The 20,085-nt window shown below is 35.8% G+C and overlaps 3 protein-coding genes across 4 annotated transcripts; all 3 read right to left on the reverse strand.

Moving 5' to 3' along the window:
• Positions 1–205: 205 nt before the first annotated feature.
• LOC126712915 (ATP synthase subunit b', chloroplastic) lies at positions 206–1,110 on the reverse strand. The gene has a single exon (XM_050412453.1). It carries the CDS (start codon positions 979–981, stop codon positions 316–318), a length of 666 nt encoding a protein of 221 aa, XP_050268410.1. The 5' UTR covers positions 982–1,110; the 3' UTR covers positions 206–315.
• On the reverse strand, positions 1,110–8,005 carry LOC126712914 (uncharacterized). 2 transcript variants are annotated; one of them, XM_050412452.1, is made up of 6 exons: positions 7,444–8,005; positions 7,060–7,159; positions 5,915–6,014; positions 3,275–3,363; positions 1,669–2,007; positions 1,110–1,254 (listed from the first exon to the last, which is right to left on the reverse strand). In XM_050412452.1, exons 1-5 carry the CDS (start codon positions 7,673–7,675, stop codon positions 1,686–1,688), a joined length of 843 nt encoding a protein of 280 aa, XP_050268409.1. In that variant the 5' UTR covers positions 7,676–8,005; the 3' UTR covers positions 1,110–1,254; positions 1,669–1,685. The 2 variants fall into 2 exon arrangements, with proteins under 2 accessions (XP_050268409.1, XP_050268408.1); XM_050412451.1 differs by lacking the exon at positions 1,110–1,254 and having other exon boundaries at positions 1,504–2,007.
• A 1,704-nt stretch (positions 8,006–9,709) lies between these two features.
• On the reverse strand, positions 9,710–18,256 carry LOC126712916 (UDP-N-acetylglucosamine transporter UGNT1). The gene is made up of 10 exons (XM_050412454.1): positions 17,811–18,256; positions 14,234–14,310; positions 13,434–13,595; positions 13,196–13,329; positions 11,382–11,512; positions 11,227–11,271; positions 11,046–11,143; positions 10,705–10,812; positions 10,309–10,365; positions 9,710–10,183 (listed from the first exon to the last, which is right to left on the reverse strand). The coding sequence occupies exons 1-10, from the start codon at positions 17,974–17,976 to the stop codon at positions 10,109–10,111; spliced, it is 1,053 nt and encodes a 350-aa protein (XP_050268411.1). The 5' UTR covers positions 17,977–18,256; the 3' UTR covers positions 9,710–10,108.
• Between the last annotated feature and the right edge of the window lie 1,829 nt (positions 18,257–20,085).

Genomic DNA, 20,085 nt, shown 5'->3' on the forward strand with positions numbered 1-20,085 from the left:
AACACTTTCTTTTGACAATGTTTCTTTCATAAAGGACATCAAATATCAACTCAAATTCTCAATAGATAAGGGCTACAAATTTAAAGTGATTGCAAGTTTGCAACTCCTCAAACTAAAACTAATTTTTTCCCATTTGCCGACAGAAGCTGCTGATATGAATTAAAATCTATAAGCAAAAATTGCAAATTTCATAGGCACAATCAAAGAAAAAGAAAAAGGGGATGAATTAAGTACACATAGAGTTTACTGTTTACAAAACTAACAACATTGATTCATTAAAGATGATGTGAATACAATACAAACCCAAAAATTTAATTAGACAGTAGGAAGGACCTTCTTGACAATTTCCTGGCTTAGAGCAGCAATCTGAGAATCAAGTGCCTTAAGAGTTTCTTCCTTCTGCAGCTCCAAATTGGCCAAGGCTTCTTGCAATTCTGCCTCCACTTTCTTCCTTCCCTCCGCCAGCTTCTGCTCCACCTCTTCCTGTGTTTCCTTCTTCATCTTGCTTAGCGCCGCCGCTATCTCGGCCCTGGCAGCCTTCATCACCGCTGCGGCTTGCTCTTCCAACTGCTTCACCTCTCCAGAAGTGTCCTTCACGTCGTTGAGCTTGGCCCTTATGGCAGCATCTCTTTCGTCCATGAATTTGCCAACTGGGGTGTAGTAGATCTTGTCTAGAGCGACCATGAGGAACAAGAATTCTGCCACGATGATTGGGAGGGTGAGGTTGAAGTCGAAGAGTGCTGCTTTTTCCATCTCTACAGATAGGGAAGGTGGGGCCAGGGTGAGTGAGGTGGCGGCTACTAGGGACAGGGATTTGAGTGTGGAGGTTGAGAGTTTGAGGAGTTGGTGTTTTGTGATTTTTGGGGCTGGGAGTTTGGGGAGTGTGATTTGGGACATTGAGAGTTTGGGTTTTGGAGTGGTGGAGAGTGAGGGAGTCGGTGGGGTTAAGGTTCTGGTAGAGGCCATGATCATGTTGGCCATGCCTGCTTACTGCTTTACTGTCACTGATATGAGCTTGTTTGTTCTTCTGGGAGAGAGGGAGTGTGTGTGTGTGTGTGTGTGTGTTTGTGTATTGCGTGATATGGCTGGTTTCTGAGAAGGATGTGTGGGGTGAGAGGGGAGTGGAGGGCTATCTCATTCTTTGCCACACAAATTGATAAATTTTGTGGTCGAGGAGGGGAGCCAGTTGGGTGGAAGTGTTTCTCACGTGCTGTGGGGTGCGTGACTTCTCAAATTCTTCATATCTCCAATTGGCTGTATAAAATCAGAAACTATTAAGCAGGGAGGAAAATTCATGGATAAAATCTTAAAATTATATTTTTAGTCAAGTAACCAATTTAATGAGAGGTTGAACCGGGTAACCAAGGTTTTGAAACCTCGTGGCTTAATAGAGAGGTCCTCTATTACGGTTCAATGAACAAAACCTTACGGGTAAGTCCCTAGGAGTGAGATATACGGGACGTTATAATCTTGTTCATGTATGACACCTTTAGGCCACAGGAATAAAATGTATACTAGTTGTTTGAACTTTTCATTGGTGCAATCAAGCATTGAATGATCTTTTGTTGCCTATGTACACATCTGCGTTTCAAAATTTTTAGAACGCAAATCTCAGCTTGTTAAGAACAGAAGAACATTATGGATTTGAAAATAAGAATCCTCTCTAACCTATACAAGCAATAGCATCAATCCTCTCTCCATTTATCCCTCCGAGAATTGCGTTTCTTCCTGCAAAACCATATGATCTTTCTAAAACCACCCACTAAACCAGTGCCCATTCCTGAAGGACAAGCCAAGCCTACAACTTTCTTCCTCTTAACAGTTGCTTGTCTGGTGCATAAGAACCACCCTCCCAATAGGTGAGCAATCCTGGCCTTGCGGGGTTTAATCAAACAACGATCTTTTTTGTCGTAATGCTGGAGCTTCCCCTTCTCTATATCACTACAATCGTCATCTTCCTTGTCTTTTTGTTCTCCTTCCTCGCAGCTATTTGATTGCGATAATGACCTGCATATTTCCAATTAAATGTACATTATCAACAAAAGTAAAGGAAGCACTAGATTTTAGTGGACATGCACAGTTTAAGCATATGAACTCAATTACAGAGCAAAATACATCTTTAATGTTATCCACATTAGCTTATACGCATGCCTCCAATGTCCAACCTTCTAATGATGATTTTACTTAACAAACACTAACTTTTTTTTTTTCAACCGATAATGTATAGAACATATTAGCTTAGAGAGGTTGCAAATCACTTTTGATCCCCTAATGATTGCTGCATAAAGACCTCTGCTTTCCAGTTCTGCCAACCATGTGATTAGTTGACTGGTAAATAGGGTAAGGGGCTTTCTAAGCCAAGAGCCCTAAAAATAAAAACGACAAAAAAGAAGAAAGACCAGGGCTTTTTAGAGCAATGCCTCCTGTGATTTTATAGATACAAGAGCCTGCACTGCAAGGAACTTCCAAGATATTTCCAATCAGCATAGAGTCCCAACCCATATTTTACAGGTTCTATAGTCACTCCCTGAACAGAGGGACAAACTTTGTTGCTTTCAATAAAGCAAGGATATTCCAAACTCTTAGTGAAGCAAGGGTGAACTTTAATCTTGCAGAAATGCACTATGTTTAAAAACGGTCGGGCAGGAAAATGTGGAACTTGTCCACTCAGAACATAGAATATCTTACAACCAGAAGGAAACATCTTTTTGCATAACAATAACATGAAGCCATTGCTTAATTACAGTGGATTGTGAAACACTCTCTTGCTGGCTATCACAAATGAAACCACCTAGTGGGTAACATACCTGATTACCTGTGGCAAATATCAACCTTGATCCTTGCACTGATCAATTTAATTTATTTTTTTTTAACAAAAGTATTAAACAGGATCGACTATTAGATATCTCACCATACTTGCACATCAGTAATATCAATCTCATTATGCCCAAGCTTCTTAAATTCAAGGAAAAACATAAAATCCTGTTTAGCTAATTTTTTTAGTAATTATGTAATCATATTGTTTAAATATACTGCAGTATGTAAACCCAGAAGCTTTGTCTGTTGCTACACTTGATACCTGGGTAATTTTAAACACAAGCAAGATGGCCATTCTAGTGCAGCATTGCTTGGTAACAATGTCAGTCCTGATCTGTCTAGACAAGTGCAGCTTGCGCAAGTTTTTTTTTAGATTTTTTTATGCGAAAGTTTTGTTTTTGATGTTGATTTTAAGAAACAGTTATTAGAAGATAAAAGGACATAGAGAGAGCTTTACATTTTTCTTTGCTTTGAACCAACATCCCGTTTCTTTGGTCGTTTCTTTCTCAAGTTGTAGCTGATTGAGATGTGCCGGATAAAATGAAGCTGTACTTATTAAAACAAGGACAATAAACATTAAGAAAGAAGTTGAAAGCAATCAACTTCAAATAAAACACTATTTAATTTCATGGACAACAAAAAAAAAGTTACCAATGATTACAAGATATACAGTAAAAAATAAGAAAAAACAACAAAAGAAAAAAAATTCAATCTAATGCCAATGTCAAACAATGCACAATGAGCTGAAGTAAGAGGAACACAATGAAAAGATCAGTGAGGGTGGCTATTAGTTGAGTTATATCTAAAGAAGAGCAGGACATGCAGACACTGTACTAAGTCACTTGTTAATTGACATCGATTCTTGATAAACAAGAGAGGCAATAGACACAGGGGCAGCTGCACATACATTTCAGGGGGTTCAAATGAACCCCCTGACTTGAAAATATATATACATACATACATATATATATATATATATATTTATATAATATTGCTTTACTAATTTATTTAATACTTTTAAAAATATTTTTGCACACTCTGTTTTAAATCTTGCACACTCTGATCACATACCAGATTATCTCACAATCAAACAACTTATTGTATTATTTATGAATGGATGAGTGTGGTTATGTGAGTTAATAATTATACAGTGCAAGTGGAGTTGAGTTTTTTCATTAGTTTAAAATATTTTTATAAAAAAAATGACAAATATATAACCACAATTGCATGAAAACAAATTATACAAACTTAACAAAATAAAATTGTCATACTTATATTGACAATAAATAATGAAAACTGATAATAAACTATCATAAGACGATTTCAAAATATGAAAACTCGTAGAAGAAAATTGTAAAATTTCATGTATTTGTGTATTTTTGTTTTCGATAACTCAATATATTCAAGTTTTTTTTTTTTTTTTAATTAAATTTTTGTTTAATTTAAGTTTCTTAATGACCCCCCTAGAAAAAATTTCTAGAGCCACCACTGAATAGACATGCCATATCACTAAGAATATCAGCCATCTACACTAGCCATCTACACTAGCAATGAAATTCACTCAAAGTCGCTTATTAACTGACTTTGCTTCTTGATGGACAAGAGAAGCAACAGACAGGCCCTAGCACTAGGAACATCAGACTGATCATAACCATCTACACTAGGAATGAAATTCTCCATCTCTAAACAAATAGTGTTATTGCCCTAATTGAGAATTCAATTGCATTGGTGGTCAGCAAACTGTACCTATACTATGAACAATGGAAACAAAAATAATCATTATAGGGCTATTCTAAACTAGTTCAGATTGGGTCCTGCATCCTCTCTTTGTGTGTGTTTGAATATACTTAATTGCTCATGCAAGTGCTTGTGTATGTGTGTGTTTGCATTGATAGAATTTATAAATTGGTTTTCAAAGTTTCACAAGCATTCCGCTTCTTTTTTTTTTTTTTTTCCCTGTCTATGCTTAAGTTTTCATAATACAAAGACAACAGAATTTCCTCAGCTACAAAATCGGGCTTTTATCTATCTTGGAGCTCTATGCCAATGTGAATTGCACCTGGATTCCCAATAAGGTAATGAAACATCTTAAAGTTAGCATATTAATACACTCTTTATTCCAAACCATCTCATTATACCACAATAAGAAGGTATTAACTATAACAATATCATCAAAAAGTTATGACCGATAGTTCTCTGTAGCAGATTATGATAAGCACTTTTTCCATAAATCTGGCAAACACTGCATCCAATTATAACTCAATGGGCGTGTTAGTGTATTGCACTGAGTTCCTTTTTATATCTAAAGAGTACTGTCATGAGGTGAAGACACACATACGCACATATGCTAGCCATTAATCTGTGTCCTAAATTCATTTTCAAGCAATCTTTTGGAACAGATTATTTGGCATCATATTTAGCATTAGTAACTTGCATCTTAGAACAATCAAATGATGATTAATCATATCTTTATAACATAGACATAAATAAGAGCTGAAGTGCATCAACGAATTGATTTCTCTTACTAAAAAAGTATATTATGTGAAAAGAATTCTGTCATACTGAATTTGTTAATTTCATTTAGGGACAGCCCTCTCTTTTTATTCAATTCATTTGCACACCATTTAACCTTACCCTAGCTCTATTGTCACAGTACAGATGTTAATAAAATAAATTCATTGAAAGTTTTTGTATTTTTTCTCCCAGCATAAAGCCTAAGAGAAAAAAGAAATCCTACCAAGCAAAGTCAAATTTATTTAACTGCATCCTTTGAAATAAAAGCACCATTAATAATAATAATTTTTTTTTAAAAAAAAAAAAAAGGAAAAGAAAAGAGCAGACTTTCAAATTTGTTTCCATTCATTTTTCTTCTCAACCATACTAAGGGGTAGAGGAAGATCTCAGAAAATCCATTTTGCACTTCCCAGTTTTACCAAATCAACCAATTCATGCAAACCCAAGAACAAAGTAAATTTCAACTGGTTAATGGATTCCCATATGGTGGTCTAATACAATTTTAGGGATACTGCATAAAGATCCAAATGGCAAACTTTGCAACAAAATATTTTCTAACAACTAAAGGAAGGCTGCCACAAACCTGATCACCGTCCTTGATGCCATAATTTCTGATAGGGTCAGCTTCAGTGACTAGCTTCTGACCATCATAGCATAAGCAGAAATGCCCCCAAAGATGTGGCCTTCATGAACCAGATTCAAACAAGTAATTCAATGTTAAAAATGCAGAATAATTATCCCCAGGTGCTGAGTTTGATGACTGAGAAACTGTGGGAAATGAAAAAAAAAAAAAAAAAAATCTTGAAATATGTAAGATTTGACTCCTGGGTGAAGCAAAAGCCTAGAGCATGTTTGGTTAGAGGGTGAGGAGGGAAAGGGATGGGGACAGTTTAATGAACCTTGTTTGGATGTTGCTGTGAAGGATTTGAGGGGATTTCGAGGGTCTCTTACCAATTCAAACCCCTCATTTTTATTTCCCCCAAACTAAGGAATTTGGAGGGGAAGGGGTTCACTTGTATTAAAATTTTAAATTGTCAATTTATATCCAATTCATTAAAATTAGAAAAAGTGGGTTACAGTTAACTTAACTTGTATAATTTTTTGTCATAAAATAAAGGACATGAGTTTGAATCCCACCTACACCAAAAATCAATCGGTGTCTTAGCCTGATGATAAAGAGCAATCATTATGAAGCGGATACCATAGGTTCAAATCCTATCATATCTTTAAAAAAATAATTATAAATAAAATAAAATATAAAAAAGCAAAAGAGGGCCATAATTATCACTTTATATGACCATTCCCCTCTCTCCTTCCCCTAATTAAATTTTAATGTATCCAAACAAAGCGGAGGGATATCTCAAATCTATTCCACTTCCTCCTACTTAATATTTAGAACAACCAAATAAGCGAAGGAGTAATCATTCCCCTCCTCTGTCCTCTCCTTCCACCCTTTACCCTCTCCTCTCCTCTCCCTTCAAAACTTCTAATACACCGGTAAAGTGAGCCAAACTAAAAATCCTTTCGAGCAATAACCCTCGTATCCTTACAATCCTTAGATTTGTTAAGAACCAATGTGGCATTTAAAAAAAGAAAAAAAGAAAAAAAGAAACCATTTAACTTTTCATGGAATAAATAGATTTTGAATCTCATACCCAAACTCTAGGCTAAATTGAAAATCTGATTACTCTACTTTTACAAAATTAAAGTGTGTAAAAAGGAAAATACCATGAAATTTTTCCTGGTCCCTTCTGAGGCATGTGATCAAACACCGCCTCCACTGCCTCCTTGAGTTCAGCAATAGTGGCTGTCTTTGTAACTTCAATATCTGTAACCAAAAACCTCAATTACTTCAAAATCCATGAGAGAAAACTTGAAATGTGTTTTGGATTTCAACTTCAAGTCCAGCATATATAAACCCTAACCGCATTGTAGGAAAAGAATTGGAAAAATAAGTTCAAATCCTGAATCAGAAAACTTCACAATCCATTAACTTGATACGTAGTTGTTGTGAGTTTATTCCAAATTTAGAAACCAAAAAAAGCACATTTTCCACACTCATCGATTTTCTCGGTAACCAAACAAACTCATAGAAGAAAAAGAGAGAATTACCGAAGGAAGAGCCGTCCAATTTGAGGACAGAGAGGTTGAGAGGCTGAGAGGGAAGCTTCGTATACAGAGATTTAGACTTGGGAGAAAGTCCATCGGCTATGAACGAGAAGGACAACTTCAGAGACCGCCGATTCCTCTCCACCGAAACTCTAGGCTTCGAGCTGAAACCGCCGCCGTCTTCTTCTTCGTCGTCTTCGTCCTCATCCTCGATTCGCAACCTGTTATCAACCATCGCTTCCACTCGCACCAAGCCTCTCTCAACAATCCATGGTCTTATAGAGAGAGAGAGAGAGAGAGAGAGATTCTTAGGAGAGAAGAACACGCATTGAAGTTGGTAAGAGATGGAGTTAGGGTTAGGATTTTCGCTTTATTGATTTGAGACTCACTGTGACGGAGCTTGTGTCGGAGAGATTCTTTGTTTTGTTTTCAACTCTTTTTTAGAGAGAGAAAGAAATAATTTACTTTTGTAGGGGGTTTGGCGGGGAAAACTGTTAGAATATGAGAATTTGGAGGGGTAACCGTTTCGCGCGCAAATTCCCCAATTCTGTTTTGGGTACAGGAGATAATTTAGGAAATGTGGTGCACATATTGCCACATTTGGCAGTTCGCACCTTTTTTTATTTTTATTTATCCAAACAATGGATTTCTGATATGGTTATGAAAATAAGGTTATTTGAGAAATTTTCACTAAATAATCTGAAATTTTTTTTTTCAAAGTTTTTCAGTGTCATAACTTAGTCAACTTAATTTCCAGTGTGGGTTTCAGTTAGCTAAACTGGTAAAGTCTCTGATGGTTGTATAAGAGATCTGGGGTTCAATCTCCGCCTACACAAAAAACTGATTGGTATTTCGGTCTGATGATAAAGAGCAATCATCAGGAGCGGACGTCATAGGTTGAAACTCTCAAAAAAAAAAAAAAAAAACTTAATTTCTAGTCAACTAGGTTATATGATCTTTCTTTACTATTTTTACGTAGAATAAATCCATGAAAATATAAAAAATAAAAATCTTTGACCACAAATTAAGCTACAACTTTTCATCTAATAGACGGTAAGTAATGAGTCTATGTAAAATTAACAAACTATCACAATCTCATACTGAGGATAGTTGTAGCAAAAGTTGGTTTTATTGTTTTAGATCAATTTTAACATTTAGTATTCTGTTATTGTTGGACTTTCGATAATAAAAGAAATCGGAAAAAAAAAATTAAATGAATAGATTTAATCAATTATACATACTACACTTTTTTTTTAATATAAGATAAAAATTCTACTCTAACTTAATTTAAGTATATATGTATGTGAGAAACTCCCTCCTAAAGATTTGAACCCCGGCCCTTACCCTCACACCCCACAAACACTTATACTTATGGAGTGACTATTACATCAAAAGTGTGCGGTGGTAGTTATACCTACTCTACTGATTATTTGCTTTTTGATTTTTGTCTCAACATTTTTTTTGGGTGCAAATATCTAACTTTAGGTCTTTGGAAATAAGTTACTTTTTTATTTATTTTTTTTCACACATTTTAACATAGAGTTAATAGTTATTAAAAACTATATCTTTTAATAAATACAAACAAATAAACTATTATATATAAAAGAGTTGGCTTGAGTTCAATGCTCTTATCGAGATTTAGACACGTGTTAAATAATTGTCATGTGGACATAACTCAACACATACCCAATCCTTGCCTTATATTTAAAATATTCATGATTTGCCATTTGTATTGTACGTTCCAACAAACCGATTGGGTTCAATCAAATCAATTTAGCTTGATTCTCCATGCGCCATTCCTTCATTGAGGGTTAATCGTTAATGGAAGGAATTTGCATGAAGCTTTAAGCCAGTACATTATTAAGCAAAAAAACATGCCAGAACATTTTTTTTTCTTCAATAATAGGACACCAGGTTGATAACCGTCGCCAAATTTGGCATTGTTATTTTCAAAATTTTTTGGTCATAGTTGTTGATTTCAATTAGTCGAGTAAAAAAAACTGAATTAGTTCAACCACAATGTTGAGTGTGAGCCATAGCCCATATGGACCGGTGTTCTTCTTTTAGTACCATAGTGCATTTTGGCAGCTAGACAAAGACTCGAACCTAGATAAGAAAACATGAACTCAAACCTGTAACAAAATAGAAAGCTGATCTCTGAGTTTGGCAATAAGAGAATTGATATTCTCATTGTTCTTAGACCAAGTATTGTATTCCACGCATGCTGTTATAGGAAGTTAAGAACATTATTAAATGAATCCAGCTTGGATGGTACACAATATTAAATTTGATTATACTGGAAGTATCATCTAATTAATTGAATTTAGTACAATTTGTAGTCAGACTCATATATTAACCACCTAAATCTTCAAAATTTTCTGCCAATTTGATGTTACGGGGATCAAAATAAAAGACCCAGGAAGCAGGATTAATTGAGAATCATCATATACAATGTGTAAACTCAGACACATCAAATTAGCAAAAGGGGTTGCCACTATACGCTAAATTGCTTTTCTTTTCCAACACCCACCCATCAGCAAAATATGACTTGATACCAGTATATCTCACTTTCAAAGAACCCCTTGATCATTAAACCAGAATTGGAGGAACACAATAAAGCAACTCATTTTCTCCAATGAAGAAAAATAGCCATGAAACAGTTAAGAATTTACTTCCCAATGAGCTTATAGTAGGCATACAAACCAGAGCCAATAAAACCGAGAAGTTGCCCAATAACATTGAACTGCAAACAGAACGCATCAGAACATCAGATTCTATCAGAAAAGCAATTATGGGAAACAATGAAATATTTATCATAATGTGCATATGAATGAAGGCATTTTAATTAGGAGAATAATTGGCACTCACAATATCAAATGGAAGCCCACCAAAAAGAATCCAGCCAAACCCAATGGTAAAAAGATCCTATGAGAACCCAAAAACCAGCAAATTTCAGAAAAGCAAACAATACAAGCTGTACATAAATAGAAATTATGTCCACAAGTATGTCAAGTAATATATATTAACAGCATAACAATAAAAGCTGTACAAAGTGAAATTGCCGTGTATGAGTCAGATCATCAGATACTTCACAATCTTTTGACACATTTGATATGTTGGACCCTCCCAAGACAGCCTTGGGCAGTACAAACAGTTTAAAAATTACTAATGCACCACTGAAGGTTACAGTACCATAAAGCACTTAATACATTAAGCTGCAAAACAGTTTAATTGCAAGATGCAGAAGGAAGCTGGTAAACAAACCTTCAGATTACCACAAATTGTCTGGGTCAGTGCTGAATTGAGAGTCGTGTTCAAAAATATACTGTAGTTCAAGAAGAACGCCAGTACACATGAACAAAACAACACAGCCTGCCCAAAGAAAAAGAATACATAATGCATCAAAATTGTCAAAATCTACCAAAAAGGAAACAGCACAAATAAGTATCATAGTGATTAATGTTGGTGTAAACATTGAATGTACAATAACCATAGTAAAATCTTAAAACACTTACGACATTAAACATTGAGACTTAAGATAGTTTTCCTAGCATGAAGTTTATATATATAACATTGAAGACCTTCTGCTGATGAGAAAAAATTACCAAAAACCCAGGAGAAAACATATATGGGAAATTAATTGTCATCTCTAAGTCACCCCGAATAAATGTCCATAACAGCAGAATCGGTCCACACAAGATTCCTGTTATTGAAAAGCAATATAATTTTGTGTCACTGATAGAATTGAAACAAATGGCAAATTCAGGTTAGGAACTATTAGCTTACCATTGCACCACATAAGGCCAAAGCTATTCAGGCCACTGGATTTCCCTGCAAAAAATGAAAATAATAGTGAATACTCAAGAAAGATGCTACACTTGTGAAGAGAAATGCCATTTGAAGATTTCCAAGAGAGAGAGAGAGAAAGGTTATAGTACTACCAATACGGGCTATGGTTGCCAGATATATTGCTGTAGTGATGTTGGACAAGAAAACAATAGCATAGCCATAGGCATCAAATGATAAGTCCCGAGCTCCCGCAATGAAAGCACCAAGAACGATCAATGCAACACTGATAACACCCTTAAATTTTCAGTTATATGAGGGAATTAGGAACTTGGGAATTCTAGTAAATGTCTACTAACACAAGGTGACCAAATATTTTATATAACACCATGCTGCCATGGTCACAAAATTTGACACCTGTCTAGCCAGAGGAAAGTTGGAATACAAATAATAGCAGATAGAAAAGGGAAAGTGGAAGAGAGGTTGGGGGGGGGGGGGGGGGGTCATACAGAATTTGTCTGCACTCTGCACAAGACTGATCCAATTCTGGCATCATGAACTGTGCAGGTACCACTCATGATATGGGAATGCAGCTAACATCTTTCTCACTCTATGATAAATGTTTTTTTTTTTTTTTGATAAGTAAGAAGAAAATATTATTAAAAAGAAGGAATAGCAAGAAAATACGAGTTCACGATAGTGAACAAAAAGACACAAGCAGCCACAAACAGCCACTAAGCTATTCTAATAGACGAAAGGAAATCCATAAGGGTAAAACAATCTGAGAGACCCCAACACCAAAACCAATCAAAGAGGGTCCGTTGGCATAAGTCTAATAATTGAACCACAGTTTTCCCCTCATCCTCAAAAGAACGCCGATTCCATTTAGTCCAAATAGTCCACATTAAATAGCTGGGGACCAAATTCCAAATATCGGAGTTATGCTTCCCAAGCCAATGATGCCAACAAAATAATAAGTCCCCTACTGAACCTAGCATGACCCAATCGATCCAAAACAACTGAAGCATATACGTCCACAAAGAATGAGCTATCGGACAAAAAAGTAATAGGTGATCCACAGATTCCATATTACAACAGCACATACAACAACGATTCGCCAAAGGACGACCACGAAGCATAAGGTTATCCAAAGTTAGAATCCGACCATGAGCTACTGTCCACATAAAAAATGCCACCCTTTTAGGAACCTTGACTTTCCATATGCCCTTCCAAGGGAAAGTGGAAGGAGTTGCATTTCGAATCTTACAATAAAAAGACCGAATGTCAAACTTCTCACTTCCATTAAGACCCCCAACAAAGCTTGTCACACCCTTCACCCCTAGGAATTCGGGTTTGGATGAAATGAAGAAGAGAATATGAAGCCGCTAACTCCCAATCATTAAATTCCCTATAAAATCTTAAACTCCACATTCTATCATTATCACACACTGGAGTGCTTAACACTTCAGTGGGTGATAATGACAGAGTAATATTTGCTTGCCCAAATACTTTCTTTTTTATCTAACATTTCACAATTCTATTGGTTTTATATAAATATATATATATATATATATATTTTTAAACCATATAAAAAAAATGGTTTTATATATTTTTTATTTATTTTATGCCCCACTAACTTTGAACCATCATTTAACAAGAGGATGTTAATAAATTGAATGTGGAACCGGTCATCTCATCTCCTGATCATGTCTTTCTTTAGTCATCTTCAAATTTAGCATTTTACCTGATCTTTAATTAAATATTTTAATAGCATATAATTCCAACAGAATATTTACAGATTATGCTAGGCTACCCTTGATAATCAAGTAAAGTGGGTTATGCAGTTAAATAATTGTGACGAAGCCTTCACAAAGACATTAACGCATGATTTGTACTCAAAACAGCAGCTACAACTCATCTTTTAATTACCAACAATAATTGAAAACAGCTGTACAAAACAGCTATTTACCTTCCAACAATAGAAGATGTGTACTTCTGCCCAGCTAGAATATACTCCACAACCATTGTAAATACCACAGTAGTCCGCCTGAGGGTGGTGTACATGGGAACATTTACTCCACGTACAGACTCCATAGTGGCTAGCTTTCAAGTAGAAATTGAGGAATAATAGACATTAATAACAATTGACAAATGCTGTACTTCTAATGTACCCAAGAGGAATGTCTTCAACATTGCAAAATACTTACCATGTAAAGCAAATAGGCTCCTGCAAGAGGAAGAGTGTGCCTCAATGTCTTCAAAGGTACAAGTGTTGTGACATTATCAGATACAGTCAAAGATTCACCTACCGTAAAAGAAATCATCTTCAAGTGTCTCATTACATAGAGAAAACAACATGAACATATCATCTGCAGTGAAAACAACATGAACATATCATGAATAAAAAATTCTTCCATTGGCATTCAACTGAAAGGCCAAGCCAGTAAATTTGAAAGCACAGAAGCATAAAGCAGATAACATTTTTTTGGGGGGGTGGGGGGAGAGGAAAGAAAGCATACTGATAACAACCAGAAACAGAACAAATGGAGTAAAAACGTATCAATACTCGAGCTTCAAAGTTTTTATTATAGCCCAGACTTGCAGCATTGGCAGTGCAAATCAGCGCATTAATTAGTCAGGTGAGCATAAAAGTTTTACATAAAATTTTGGAGGGAATGGAGGGAATCAAAGTTGGCAGAGAAGATGACGAACCATGAAAAATTTTGAGGACTGCATCATTCTATAAGGCAAGATTTCGAATAGTGGCTCAATGACTCAAGATAAGCAAACTAGTGGGATGTCTAAACAAACTAGTAGCCTAAACACTCAGAGTACATGACAGAGTTTATTAAGTATGAAGTCCATAAAGAAATAAAATTAAAAATTTATTCCAAAAGAAAAAAAGGCTTGTAAGACTTAGGAAACTTCAGAAACAATGTTCCTTTTCATTACTCATACCCATGCAATAAATAAAGAAAGACTAATGATTGCAAGAAAACGAATATACCTGAAAGAGTGTGATGACATTTGCAGACGGGAAGCTATAGGATGAAAGAGCAGCTTTGTTGAACAATATCAAGAGCACTGCAGAGCACATGGGAAGAAAATTAAAAGTCAAGTGTAACATTAGACGGGTCTCAGAAAATTTTCAATGCTGGATATATTCATGATATCATATTATTAAAATAAGCAAAATCTATTACTAGAGGATTACACCTAATGGCTTTTCCATACATCCAAATTTCCTTCACCAAGTATAACTGAACAGGGACTCCAGGCTCTTCTTACTCCAAACTAAAAGCTCTCTCTCTCTCTCTCATCAAATATAATTGAAAGGGACTCAAGACTCTTCTTACATGAGTGGGAAACCAACATATATGAGTGCACTTTAATTTTTATTTTTATAAGAGTAACACTTTTATTGAAATCAAAAAATAGACCACAAACTCAGGATGTGTATGCAGTATACAAATCTAAACAGTAAATGAACAAGAATGAAGCATCAGCGCACGAACTTAAGCTTATTCTACTCAAATCTTTATTTGAGTGAATGAATGCATCCAATCTATGCTCCTTTGATGCTACTCTTGAGATAAGTAACTTAACTTTAATAATAATAAAAAAGTAACCCAAGTACACAGGGTATACTGTGGGTACAACACAATCAAGCTCTTAAGTCACAATGATCAATCAGATCTAAAACAGAAGTAAAAGAAAATGAGCCCAAAGCTAGAATACAAACAAACAAATATTTAAAGAAAAACAACTTAAAATTTTGAGTAGTCTGCTCACAGCCCTCAAAACTTGTAAAATTTTGTTCCTGCCAAATATACTACATTAAACAATGTGGCACTACATTTCAAATGGTGATGTTCTGATGATGGTCAAACTGACCCTATCAAAAAGCTAGCATATCCAGAACTCACTGCGGCATAACCCATTGGACACCAAACAATTTAAATACCATATTTCACAACTCAACAGCTATAAGGCAGTGAAGAAGTGAATGGTCCACAGTCCCCCCACTACATTTACACATAATATCAATCTAACACAATAATTGGTCTCTTCTGTAAATTATCAATAATCAAAATCCTCCCTAAAGCAGCAGTCCACGAAAAAAGAGTGACTCTAGGTAATACCTCTGATCTCCAAATAATTTTCCAAGGAAAATACATACTGGTAGTAGTACCCTTTAACTTCAAAGCCCCAACCCTTCACTAGCTTCTTCCTTCTTCTTCTTCTTCTTCTTCTTATTTTTCTTTTTTGGTGATAAGTTTACCCTTGCTAGCTTCCATCAAAGTTTGTCTTCCTCGCTCCCCCTCAAAGAAGTAGAATAAAGAGATCCACAAAAAATCGATGAAGGCTCCGACTCTCCATTCTACACTGAACGTGAGAAATGTAGATCCTAGTGAAGAACACCATTATAGAATTACGTAATATTCACAAAAGAGGAGTCCCTATAACAACTGATTCCAAATAATTCCAGTTAGGCCTAGGCCTTTAGCGAACAATCATCACACCACAAATCATGCCAAAACTTCACTCTAGTTCTATCTCCCACCTCATACTGAAGATACCAAGAAAAAGTCACCCACTCCTGTCTTATAGAATTCCAAACACTAACACTGAAGGGACCCAGCACCACTTTAGTACACCAACCTCCTCATGAACTCCCATACTTGACCCTATCAGCCTCCTCCAAAGTAGCTCTATCTCAGTACCATATCTCCCCAGTCACTTCCCTAATAGAGCTTAATTAAATCTTCTCAAATTTTGGATACCTAGACCCCCATCCTCAATAGGTGCACACATCTGACTCTAGTTCACCAAGTGGAACTTGGGCTTCTGACCTAAACCACTTCATAAGAATTCTCTCTGTAAATTCTCAATACAGGTGCACTATAATTAATTGACATTTCCTTAGTAAGTTGTCAATCGTTTTATTATTTGGATAAATATAGTATTAAAGATTATGATATTACGTGGTGTCAAGGATGACTGACTAAGCATAACGTATAGACTCATGGATCATGTGCAATCCAGATTTTGAGGCTAAATTGGTAGGACAAAGCTAGTTACAAATGTAGCCAGTGGAAACAAAATTCTAGACAACTATTATTATGAATATTGATAAATTTTCCATGAGACATACTCTCAGGAAGCATTCTATGTTAATTTCTGGTGCTAAATACTTCAGAAACTTTTAAGAAAGGTTTTGAAGCACCAAGTGCAGCGAGTTGAGGTGGGAAACTTTTTTAAAAAACTCAAAACAACACTTTCAAAGGAGTTTCCATGTGCACAACAACGGAACACAAGGAGTGTGTGATGCTTGTGGGGAAATGTATTCAAGGAAATATGCAGCAAAATCTCAGCTGAGAACAAATAAGCCGGGCTTATGATGCAGGGAATTTCAAGTAGCTACATCCTAAACCTCTTGTAACTAATTAGTTAGTTAGTTAGTTAGTTAGTTAGTTAGTTAGATGATTGCTTAAACATTGGCCAATAGGATTTAGAAACTTGTCAACCATCTAGAAGGCTGCCAATACCAAACAGCCGGTATAAGTACCACGCTGTAGATACTTTGTAACCAGTTTTGTTTGTTAATGAAAATACTTAGCCTTGAGTGCCATTGTAGAGAACTGAGTGTTCTTTGCAGAGGTGCTATCCACCTATAAGTTCCTCTAAGAAACTCACATTCTTATTCATCAAACAAGCCTAAACAACCATCCTACTTAGCTTGCATCAGCTTATCTCTCAATGGCAGTATGTCAATTGAGTAACACAAGCACACATAGCTTCCAACACAAGAAAGGGAATAATGAAAAGGATCATTATTTGTGATTTGAGTGTGAAAAATCAGCATCATGAACACAATAACTAATGTGATGTTGATTACGCCATTGACCCACGGATGTTGATCAAATGAGAAGATATGGGCTGCCAGTACTACTCATAGATTAATAGCAGTTAGAGAACAACCAAGTAATACCCACAATGTGAGTACCAAATGGAAATGAGAACCTTGAACGCTATTTTAGAAAATTTTATTTTCTCCCATATTCCAAAGAATTCCACCTATGTTTGTGCTTATTGTCATATATTTTATTCACAACCGGTCCCAAGCCCGGGAAAAGGAGGTGGGTTGCCATAAGTTGACGGCCAGCATAAAATTTAGTCACTCTAATATGAAAGGATCCACTACAAATACTCGTTGTGACGTTGTTGTTGTTGTTGATGTTGTATGCCTAATGGTACTTGACAAGGCCAGGTGAATTCAAGCATATGAAAATATAGCATAAACTAAACCCAAGTGCCCAATCATGGATACTCAACATGACATGTGGAAGTGCAATTTCTCACAGAATTTCGCACATCCAACTCTATCTTAACGCAGATTCAGATGGACAAAAGGGCAGCCAAATTAGAGACAAAATTAAATACAGTTATAAGCCAACATAGAAATTTCGTAAACAAGCAAAATCTAAAATCACATTTTGAAGAACCGTAATACTATAAATTGACAATTGAAAAAGACATACAAATGTAATAATAATTATCAAGATCGTACTGATAATTTTTACCTGCGCAAGACATGTACGAGATTGCCGCATAGGCTCCTCGTTTGGTCATGGCAGAACCTTTGAAAAGCTTCTCTTCGCCTCTGAGAGGTTTGTCTCTGTCTTCGTCTCCGGGAGGATCGGATATCGGCAACATCGGATTCGATGAGCTCGAAGCCTTCAAAGACATCTCTCTCTCTCTCTCTCTCTCTCTCTCTCTCAAATTCTCAATGTTCTTCGCGAAATGGAGGTGTTCTTCTTCGCCTGCGAAATTTCCACCTTATTTCAAAGCTCTGGCTCGGAACATCCGTCAAAGTCAACGGCTTCCTAATGCGGTGCGTTTAGTGCTCCTATGAGTCAGTCCTGGCAGGCAAACGGGTCGGATCCAATTGGGTTCAGGTCAGAAACGGTGATCCTAAACGTATTGTATAAATACAGGTCCGGTCAATCCGGCTGGGCGACCCAATCATGTTCGTGTGGACTAGTATATTTTCAAATGCAAAATAATAAAAGTTGAATGAGACGAAAATTCTTAGAGGATATTTGGTTTGAGAAATAAAATAGGTATTTTTTGTGCGTAAGGATAGAGTTTGGTTCCTAAGCCCAAAGGGTTAAAAGGATTTAGACCCAAAAAGCCCAATACAATGAATTTGTAAAGAGTGAATTAGAAAACTAGGCTCTAAATTAGATAACAATTATAATTGGCCTAGATGACGAGAAAGCAAAGATAAACTAATTTAATATAAAGAAAATTGTTCTCAACACAATTCGAAGAGATCAGTTCTTTTATATATCTCTTTTGAATTTGGTTACAAGTTATGTTCTTGTTCTTACAATGTTTTTCTCTTTCTTCCCCGATTCCTATTCTCAGTGCATTCTTTCTCTTTTATACTACCTCACTTCTTTCATCTCCACCTTCTTTGTGTAGATCAGATCACTGGTGTTAATCCTTGTCCCATCAGCACCTTTCTAAAGTCTTTGGGAGTAGCTGTAAGGCTGAAAATTATTCTTCAAGTATCACTTCCTCATTAATACAGTCAGAGAGTTAGCTACAAAGCATTCAATGTGGTGGTAGCAGCTTTCTCTTAGATATTTCATAGCTCCCCTTTGTCCCATGCTTCTATGATGTACATCCTTATCAATAGAATCTCCTAAAATGTTGTTCTAGATGGCAAACCACACCTTTTGACCTCATGGCCAAATCCCTTCCTTTATTCATTAATGCCGACCTCCATAACAACATTTACCCGTCGTCAGACTTCTAGGCATCCTCAGACCGGGCCCACAGCCCAATACATACTACTAGACCTATTATCCCTACATTTTGTATTCATTTTCATTTTTTGTTGAGACCCACCATTAAAAAATTGGTTTCATTTGAAAATTTGTTCTTACTTTTCATTTTCAATATCTTAAAAAGTGGGTTTAATTACTAAAAACAAAAACACCTTTTGCTCATATTCTTTTTTAAGGGAAATAGATGCAGTGACATTTTTGTTAAAAAAAATAAAAATAAAAACCAACTTTGTGAGGGTCAATTTGGGATCAGCTTATTTTGTTGAAATTGAAATCTTTTTGCTGAAAGTACTGTAGGTAAAGGTAAAAATTAACTGAAATAGTACAACATGACTCGTGAATAATATCAAATAGTTCAATAGGACCCATAAATAGTAGCAAAAATAAGATGAATAGTAAAATAAGTTGGCAAAAATAATTTTTGTCAAACGGACACTAAGGTAGTGTTTGGATTTAACGTTTTCTGAGTCTGCGTTTTTTTTTTTTTTTCAAGCCGTGATTGTTGACTTTAGGATGTGAATAATGCACATCAGTGAGTCCCGTGCACTGTTCACAGACCCACAAACCTCACTTTTCAGCAATTTTTTCATTAAAAATAGGTCCTATGGTACTATTCACACATTTAAAAATTATTTTGCTATAGTATTTTCAGTTTTTAGTTTTTAGCTATATCCAAACGGACCCACCACTTATTTTGCTGAAAAATGAAAACACTATAACAAAATAATTTTTAAATTAGTGAATAGTGTCGTGAGACCCATTTTTAATGAAAGTTTTGTAAGAAAAAGAGGTTTATGGGTCCCATGAATAGTGCATGGGACCCACTGGAAAAGCCACCAGCCACAGAAATGCACTTAAAAAAAAAAAAACGCAGACGTAGACATTGATAAGCTCAATCCAAATGGGTACTGAGTCCCGCTAATAGCGCTAATAGTGAATTGTCTCATCAAAAACTCTCTCTCTCTCTCTCTCTCTCTGTGTGATGATGATGATGATGATGGGA

This window comes from Quercus robur, chromosome 2 (genome assembly GCF_932294415.1).
Source record: "Quercus robur chromosome 2, dhQueRobu3.1, whole genome shotgun sequence".
Taxonomy (NCBI): domain Eukaryota; kingdom Viridiplantae; phylum Streptophyta; class Magnoliopsida; order Fagales; family Fagaceae; genus Quercus; species Quercus robur.